At 64.4% G+C, this 8745-nt stretch overlaps 4 protein-coding genes across 4 annotated transcripts; 2 read left to right on the forward strand and 2 right to left on the reverse strand.

Annotated features, from left to right (window-relative positions):
- Positions 1-1232: 1232 nt before the first annotated feature.
- Positions 1233-2296, forward strand: EMIHUDRAFT_251498 (hypothetical protein; the record flags this gene model as incomplete). Its single annotated transcript, XM_005791510.1, has 6 exons — positions 1233-1299; positions 1332-1417; positions 1491-1538; positions 1682-1753; positions 1991-2023; positions 2210-2296. The coding sequence occupies 6 exons, from the start codon at positions 1233-1235 to the stop codon at positions 2294-2296; spliced, it is 393 nt and encodes a 130-aa protein (XP_005791567.1).
- A 278-nt stretch (positions 2297-2574) lies between these two features.
- On the reverse strand, positions 2575-3963 carry EMIHUDRAFT_446839 (hypothetical protein). The gene has a single exon (XM_005791511.1). It carries the CDS (start codon positions 3917-3919, stop codon positions 2819-2821), a length of 1101 nt encoding a protein of 366 aa, XP_005791568.1. The 5' UTR covers positions 3920-3963; the 3' UTR covers positions 2575-2818.
- A 143-nt stretch (positions 3964-4106) lies between these two features.
- On the reverse strand, positions 4107-5855 carry EMIHUDRAFT_251500 (hypothetical protein; the record flags this gene model as incomplete). The annotated part of the gene is made up of 4 exons (XM_005791512.1): positions 4107-4421; positions 4579-5062; positions 5188-5599; positions 5774-5855. The coding sequence occupies 4 exons, from the start codon at positions 5853-5855 to the stop codon at positions 4107-4109; spliced, it is 1293 nt and encodes a 430-aa protein (XP_005791569.1).
- A 978-nt stretch (positions 5856-6833) lies between these two features.
- Positions 6834-7262, forward strand: EMIHUDRAFT_251502 (hypothetical protein; the record flags this gene model as incomplete). Its single annotated transcript, XM_005791513.1, has 2 exons — positions 6834-6998; positions 7239-7262. 2 exons carry the CDS (start codon positions 6834-6836, stop codon positions 7260-7262), a joined length of 189 nt encoding a protein of 62 aa, XP_005791570.1.
- Positions 7263-8745: the final 1483 nt, after the last annotated feature.

Genomic DNA, 8745 nt, shown 5'->3' on the forward strand with positions numbered 1-8745 from the left:
GCGACCAGCAGCGCCAGCTGCTGCCGAAGAAGATCGAGGCCTTGGCGGGCCAGCGCGCCGTCGCTGTGTCGGCTGGAGCGTACAACAGCCTCGCCACCACTCCCGATGGCACCATCTTTACTTGGGGTGGGGGCGACGACGGCTGCCTAGGCCACGGAGAGGACCTGTCGAACCAGCTGCTGCCCAAGAAGGTCGAGGCGTGGGCGCCGGGGCCGTGAGTAGGCAAGGCGTGAGTGCGAGGCGGCGAGGAGCCGAGGAGGAGCACTAGCCGTGGGCTTCACCGCTGGCGACACGCTAGAGCTTTTGAGAGCTTGTGAGCCGCGAGCTTGCGAGCTGCTTGCGCTTGCGGCGTTGCTCCGGCGTTGCGCGTGGCCGCTCGTGCCGTTCCGTTGCCGGTTGAAGACAGAAGAGGGACTCGTGTGGCAGCCCGAGGAAAAAACGGGCGTTTTGTTTTTCTTCTTTTGATCGATTCGCCAGTCGATTCTCCGCTGTAGACAGTCTGTGTGGAGAAGTTTACCTTACCTTACCTTACCCACCCTAAGGAGTCTGCCTCTTCCTATCTCTTTTCGCAGTCTCTCGCCGCTTCTCGCTGCAACCTTCATGCCACCTCGCGGCCGTCCCACTGAAGACAGAAGAGGGACTCAAAACAGCCGCATGTTTTTCTTCTTTTGATCCTGATAACTCGTGTGCTCTTGAGAACGAATCTCAGAAAGAATTCTTCGAACCGCGCACGCTGCGCTGTGGGCGTCACCATCGGGTCCGCGCCGCGTCGCCGACGCCACTTGCCGCTCGCGGCTGCCCTGCCCCTCCCTGCCATCGCGCGAACAAACAAACACACACACACACACACACACACACACACACACACACACACACACACACACACACACACCAATAAACACACATATTAATTATCGGGTAATAATTATTAATTATTAATCATCGGGCGGCGGCGCGGCGCGGCGGCCGAATCTGGGCGAGATAACTTTTTTCAAAGGTTGCCCGGCCGGGTTGCTGCGCAAATCTAAAATACAAGCCTTCTCACAGCACACTGGCACGATAAGGGCGCTTCAGAAGAATTTCCAGGCTCGGCGCTCTCGTGTGCTCTCCCTGTCAGTGTCGCGCCAGAGGCGCAGCCGCACGCCTCACCGCTCACGCCTCACGCCTCAAGCCTCCCACCAACCTGCTCAGCAAGTCCCACACCCGCCTCCTCGGTAGGCCCTCGAAGCAGCATGCTCGCCCGGATCGCCTCGCAGCAGTCGCGCCTCCTGCGGCCTCTCGCTGTCCGGCACATGTCCGGTGAGGCGAGGCCCATGACGCGCTTCGTTCAGGCGATCACCGCCGCGCGCTCTCCTACGCCAGCACTTGCGCCCACGCCACGCACCACTCGCGCTCTGTTGAGGCACTGCGCAAGCGGGTGAGCGCCGCTCTGTGGCCGGCTGCCGATATATGTGTCTCCCCTCCCTTGCCCGCAGTACCCGTTCGACAAGACCAAGATGACGGAGGTGCGTGCGTGGGTCAACGAGAGCAACATGCCGGTGCGCTGCTAGCGCATAACACACCGCCCAGGATCGGGCCGCGCTCTCACCTGGAGCCGAGATGCGGTCGAGCTCACTCGAGTCCAGCTGAGGTGCGGCAGTGTGTGGAGGTCCTCCGACGCGCCACACGCATGAGTTCGCAGGCGTCCGTCCGCGCCGAGACCGGCGTCAAGGACGTCGAGTTCTCCTTCTGCCCTGGCGAGGGGTGGCTGGCGGTGAGCTGCGGCCGAGATCCGGCCGAGATCCGGCCGAAGTAGGGACAAGGACAGGACACATGGTCATCCGGGCTGGCCCGCGCCGCCCGTGCTCCCAGCTCTAGATCCTCTCTCCCAAGACCGCAGGGCGGGGACCACCTCTGAGAGAGAGGCGCCTGTCGCAGAATGGCAGTCGCCCCCACCAGCAGCCCGGAGCAGCTTCAACGGCCTGGTTACCACTCGCGGGTTGCTACTCAGGCCCGGTACATCTTTAACGACCTCGACGACATGGTCAAGTTCCTCGGCGAGATCTAGCCGGGATGCAGTCGAGATGCAGCCGAGATGGAGCCGAGGTGCAGCCGAGACGACATCGAGATCCAGCCGACACCCTTGCCAGATGCTCCTGGAGACGCAGCAGAGGTGCGTTCATGGCCGCGTCCACCGCGCGCCTCTCCAGGCACCGACGCGCTCGAGAAGGCCAAGAAGGCCGTGTCGACGGCGCCGCACTACGACAGCAGCCGCGAGGTGCACGAGTTCAAGGGCTTCTACCTCAAGGAGGTCTAAGCGGCTGGGAGCCACCGGCGCGGCGCCCGCAGCGCACCGGCAGACCGGCAGCGTCCGCGACACCGGCACAGCTGGAGGTTCCTAGGGAGGAGCTGGCGGCACCGGGAGGCGCCGGGTCTCTGCTGTAACGTCGGTGTTGTTTTCTCACGTCGATCAGTGGATCAGTTCAGTTCTACTCGCGTGGCATGTGTCTTTTGGGATTTGGGCTCGAATGTCGACGATAGTCGATAGCGATGCGCGCGGCAAAACGCGGTCTACAGCGGCGCGAGAGAGAGACTCACACGAGCGTCCAGTTTTCACAGCGCATTGGACAAAATCCGACTCAAAAGCACACAGGCGCTCGCAGCACGCCTCGGAGCGGACCTCGAGTTCGAGAGGGCCACGCCCACACGCAAACGACCCACCACACTCCACACACATTTCACACTTGTTCACTTTCACTGCCTGGGCCCCCCGAGAACACCCGCTCCCCCCAGAGCGTCTCGCGGCATTCTCGGTTCCCCGGCATGATCGGTCAGAAGCTCACCACTCCGTGTGGCGCTGGCGATTGCCCTCCAGCCCGGAGATGTCGAGCACCGCAATGTAGTGGCCGCGCGCCTTGGTGTAGCCCGCGAGGCTCAGCTTGCCGTCCTCGCACGACTCGATGGTCAACGAGCCGTACTGCCCGGTGGGAGGCAGGCAGGGGAGCGGCCAGCGGCCGGTAAAGAAGCCGCATGGAAAGCCGTTGGAGGCGGCAACATCGACCGCCTGGCTCGGCGAGACGAAGCCCCCGACGACGTGGTCCAGCGCCTCTGGCATCGCCTTTGGCACGCAGCGGTTGAGGATGTTCTTCTCGCGCACGCGGCCCTCGGTGAACTCGAAGGTCGTGTCCACGTTGGCGCACCGGCCGAGCCCGACGACCGCCTGCATGAAGAGCAGCTGCGGCGAGGGCAGCCACTGCTTGGAGCGGTCCACCTTGAGCTCGAGGAGCTGGAGCGGGCCCGAGGTCGGGCGGTCTGGGTAGAGGAGCTGCACAAACTCGTTCTTCATGTAGAGGTCGTCAGAGCGCTCGATCTTGGCGCCGATCGCCGCGAGGTCCTCCTCCGCCTTGGTGGGCGAGCCGGCGTCCATCCGCCAGCCTCTGTCCAGATAGGCGGTCTGGTCAGCGAGGTAGTCGTGGAAGCTTGAGGTGGGCTGCGGCGGCATCGATCGCTCTACCTCCTCCCGCTCCTCGGCCGAAAGGCTCAGATCGAGCGCCTCGCCGTACGCGCCAGTCTCGAGGTGGTGCGCCCGCCACTCGAGCCGCGCCGCCTCAAGCTTGGCGACGGCTTCCTTGACCTCCTCCTCCTCCTCGCCGGTGACGCTCAGGCCGAGCGCCTCGTCGATATCGCCAGACTGCAGATGGTACGCGCGCCACTCCAGGCGGGCCGCCTCCTGCTCCTCATCTGGCGGCAGCGAGTGGATGTCGTCGTCGGAGGACGAAGAGGCGGTTCGTCCCAGGTCGTCGATCGTCTCGCCGAGCTTGTCAGCCTGCTTTCCCTTTGTCGCTGCGATGGGATAGCGTCGACCGAGGACCTTCTTCTGGTAGTAGTGGAGCGGGTTGCGCTTGTGCGGGAAGAGCGAGGTGGGTGCGGTCAGTGTCATGTTCCTGAGTTGTTTTGTTTGTTCCTGTGTGATGGAGTGGCGACCTTACCTGGGCGCGCGCGAATTGGCAGGAGTAACCTTTTAATAAAAATAATTTACAAAAGAACTCTCTCTCACAGCACACAGGCTCGACACAGGTGCGAACTGGCGCGTGCTAGTACTATCACCGGCACACCACCGGAGCCGCCTAAGCGACTCCGTTAAGAACGGCAATGCACTTAGCTCCGTGCACAATGCCGCTGTCCCCGCACGCTAGCTCGTTCACCGTCTGCCACGCCACAGCGGTGTGGAGAACGACAGACAAGCGCTGCATCTGCAGCCCGTGCCAGTTCTTGGTGGTCCATGTGACCTCATCGAGGTGCTGAGCGTGCGAAAGTTTGTTACTCAGCTGGTCCGCCGCCTGCCGAAGAATTCTGCGGACGCCGTCCCCGAAGCCGCCGAACGTCTCGAAGTCGAGCAAACGCAGGTCGCAATTCTTCTCCCGCGCGAACCGGTAGTCGCCCTTCTTGTAGGGGGCCGTCACAGGTGCCCCCGCCTCCGCCTCCCCCTCACTCTCCCCCTCCTCCTCTTCCGCCGCCGCCGCCTCCGCCTCTGCATCCTCCGCCTCCCTCCCCCCCTCCCCCCCCCCTCCCGGCCGCGGCCATGCAGCATGCCCTAACACTAAGTGACCCGAGCAGCGCCCGCTCGGTGTTGCCGAAGGCGACAAAAGCCCCCTTCCAGCCGAGCCGATCGCCACCCTTGCACGCAAGCGAGCTCGTCAGTTTCAAGTCGCCAACGAGGCGCACATGCCCTTTGCCGATGTTCGCCGCCGCCACGTCAGGTTGTTTTGGGTTACTGTAACTGAGGTGTGCAGTCGGCTCCATCTCGATGAGCATGCCCCACGCCGAGCGAAGGGTCTTGACGAGTCGTTTGAGCAGGTATTTGTGTCGTGTCGCGTGCTTCGCACGCGGGTTGACCATTGCGGCATCGCCGAGTTCTTCGTGCGGCTTGCCGTTTGGCGCCTTCTTGCCCGCCTCCACCGCCTGGCAGGCAACATCGAGCGGGAGGCCGAGGCGGCGCTGAACTGTAATGCGCATCGCCCACGTCTCCATCTTCATATCATCCCGCAAAATAAAGATGAGGAAACCGCGCCAGTTTGGAATCCTGGCAGGATAAGAAGAAACCACTCCCCCGACAACGGCCCACTACTTCCGTGCTAGGACACCCTTACACCGTCGAATCACACGACTTTCTTACCCCTGACACCTCCAGCGGGGCGCTCATAGCACCAAACCGCGATCTCCGCCGCAGAACAGGCCAGCGCCACACCGATCAGTGCGCCGTCGCCGAAAGTCTTCTTCTGGTCTGCAGGAGTCGCGGAGCTGACGAGTATCACAACGAGCCTCTGCACGGCGACCCAGATGCCAGACGCAACGTGGCGCAACATCCACCTCCTGTGCTCTTTGAAACGCCGATGCACCGCGTGCCAGACCGCGAGGGAGATCGTGACCACAAACCACCAAGCCACCATCCGGAAAACGGGCTCGTGCGGTACGTGCACCGGAAAGCGTGTCGTATTGTGGTCAGGGTGGATCTGCGGGAAATCCGAGTGTAGGTAGACCAGACCCTTCGCGTCAATGTATGCGAACCCTACCATCATCAGGTACGCCGACCCCGTGAACACGTAGCCCCCGAGGCGCCCTGGTATATATAAAGCGCCGCCGCGCCACAGGGTGTAGTTGGAAGGGTATGAGGGCCGCCCAGAGCGCGCCCGGCAAGGTATGGCAGAGCTGTGCCACCGAGTGCCCTTTGTACTTGGTAATCAGATTCAGCGGCGTAGGGAAGTGGCCCAACGTCTGGATCGAGCGCTCGTACCACGCAGCCACGAGACGGGGTCATGCCAAGCCCACCCGGCACGCCACGTGGCCGGAAGGCCCAGGATCCACAGCACCATCATTGCGCACAGGGTCGCGAGGATCCCGAAAGCGCCACGCAAATATATCTCTGCCGCATCGGGCACCACATCACGCACCAGCCATGCGCGTTGCTTGCCGGTGCCCTAGGCCGCTTTGGCCGCCTTCTCGCCACTCACGACGCCGCCACACAGGGCGGCGTGGAGTGGGACCACCACCACCATGTAAAGCACGAAGCCTGCAGGGCCCGCAAGCAGTACAAGCGGCACGATGCCGACTACGACCAGATGCGGGATGCCGCGGGCCTGCGAGTCGAGCAACACGTGGCGTACGTTTGTTTGATTTTGAGGCTTTCGGAGGCTTTGGAAAGGAGGTTCGCAGCACCCTGAGGGAGGCGGCGAACCAGCTGAGCAACAAACTTTCGCACGCTCAGCACCTGGACGAGGTCACATGGACCACCAAGAACTGGCACGGGCTGCAGATGCAGCGCTTGTCTGTCGTCCTCCACACCGCCGTGGCGTGGCAGACGGTGAACGAGCTAGCGTGCGGGGAGAGCGGCATTGTGCATGGTGCGGAGTGCATTGCCGTTCTTAACGGAGTCGCTTAGGCGGCTCCGGTGGTGAGCCTGTGTGTGTGCCAGTCCGCGCCAGTCTGCGCCCTTGTCGTGCCAGTGTGCTGTGAGAGAGGCTTGTATCTTAAGAATTCTTCTTTTGCACAACACTGTTGTGGGGAGAGGAGGAGAGGTTGTAAAATTCTTCTTTTTACGGGCGGGAGGGGCAGCAGGAGCAGCATCATTGTCATCATCAGCAGCAGAGGAGCAGCGCCGCCGCGCCGCCGCCGCCGTCCGCGCGCCGCCGCCACCGTCCGCGCGCCGCCACACCAATGAGCGGCGAATTCTTTGTTTCTGTGAAGGACAAGGCGGCGGCTAGCGCAGCCAACAAGGGGCCGACGCGGCGAGCGCGGAGGACAACGCGGCGGCAGCCTTGGAGGGCCGAAGAGTGCCCGGAACGCGCCGCAACGCGATGGGACGCGGGCTGCTCAAGAAGAAGCTGCACGAGTACGTCGACTCCAAGGTCACCCAACGCATCCGCCCCTTCCTCGAGGTCGGCGAACACCCCGACATTGGTGACGCCTGCTCCGACTTTGTCGTGCACGAATCCTCAGACATCAGCCTCGAGAATGCCATCGTGAGCCGCCGCCCGCCTCGCTCGCAGCGTCGGACGTCCTGCGCCTGCCGCCAACGCCGCCGCTCGCGCCGCCACCGCCACTGCCTCACCGCCGTCACTGCCACGCCACCCAGCTTCGGTTGCCACCGCAGCATCACCCAGTCGGCGTCCGCGCCTCGCAGCCACGCCGCCCGCTCTCTCCACTCGCGCCGCCTTGGGCGCCACCGCCTTGGCCCGCCCGCCAGGCCCGCTCCTGTCCAGCTACGAGTTGGTATCGACGACTGATTGGCCCGCGGCGCAGGTCCGCGCCTCCGTCGTCAACGACGCGCTGGTCAACGCGGGCTCGACCCTGCGCCTCGTGCACCTGTCGTCGCGCCGCATCTACATGGACATCCCGTGGGGGAACATGACCTCGCGAGAAGCCAAGTGGACGCTGCAGGTCGAGGGGCTGAAAACAAAAAACAAAAGATTAATAACAATAATAATAATAATACGAATACGAATAAGAATAATAAGTGGACGCTGCAGGTCGAGGGGCTCAACGCGGTGCTGCTCGTGCAGGCCGCTGCTACTCTCGGCTCCTCTCGGCTACCTCTCGGCTCCTCTCGGCTCCTCTCGGCTCCCTCTCGGCTCCTCTCGGCTCCCCTCGGCGTCTCTCGGCGCCTCTCGGCTCGGAGCTCGGTTGCTGCTCGTGCAGGAGGCGGACGCGTGGAGCGTCGAGGACCTCAAGGCGGCCAAGGCGGCGGCGGTGGAGAAGGCGGTGGCGGCGCTGGTGGGCAAGCTCAAGGCGCTGCACGCGAAGCCGCGCCGGCGCACGCTGCTCGAGCGAATCAAGGCGCGCCTCTTCTCGCACGTCAACCTCGCCCTCTCGGTCAAGGGCGAGAGATAGCCGAGAGATAGCCGAGAGATAGCCGAGAGATGGCCGAGAGATAGCCGAGAGATAGCCGAGAGATAGCCGAGGTGCAGCCGAGGTGCAGCCGAGGTGCAGCCGAGGTGCAGCCGAGGTGCAGCCGAGGTGCAGCCGAGGTGCAGCCGAGGTGCAGCCGAGGTGCAGCCGAGGTAGTTGCCTCGCCCTCTCGGCCTGTCTTCACAGCAGTGGCGGTGTGAGCAGGCGTGCACGTGCGGCTCGAGCGGCCGCGAGGCGGCGGCGGCGCGCCTCCCTTCAGCCTCGGCCTCGTCCTCCCGCGCGTCGAGGTGAGCACCAAGGTGGAGAAGGAGTCGGTGGAGACGTCGGTCGAGGTGTGGGAGACGGGCCTGTACTGCCACACTGGAGGAGGGCAGCGAGGCGCCTTCTCCTCCGTGCTCGGCGACAAGCCGACCGCCGCCGCTCCCGACAGCGCTGCCGCCGCCTCCGCGGCACCCACCGCCTCCGAGACCCTGGCTCGGGCCGCCGCCACCGCCGCCGCCACCGCCGCCGCCGCCACCGCCGCCTCCGCCGCCGAAGCGATCAACGTCAAGAGCAAGAAGAAGGCGGACAAGGCGGCGGAGCTAGCGCGTCAGTCCGCGGCGATCCGCAGTGCGTACGCCGTCCGCGAGGCGATGGAGGGCATTGGGAGAGAGAGCGGGCGCTGGGCGGCCGCGGAGTGGCTCGTGCGGCTCACCTCGAGCACGGGAGGCAGAATCAGCGGTACTCCAGCAGACAAGGGCGGCGGAGGCGGCGGAGGCGGCGGCGGCAGCGGCGGCGGCAGCGGCGGCGGGGGCGGCGGCGGTCCGCAGCGGCTGTACTCTCCCGGGCGGTGGCACTTGGGGGAAGGGTCGGGCGAGATCT

This window comes from Emiliania huxleyi (genome assembly GCF_000372725.1).
Source record: "Emiliania huxleyi CCMP1516 unplaced genomic scaffold EMIHUscaffold_1115, whole genome shotgun sequence".
Lineage (NCBI taxonomy): Eukaryota > Haptophyta > Isochrysidales > Noelaerhabdaceae > Emiliania > Emiliania huxleyi.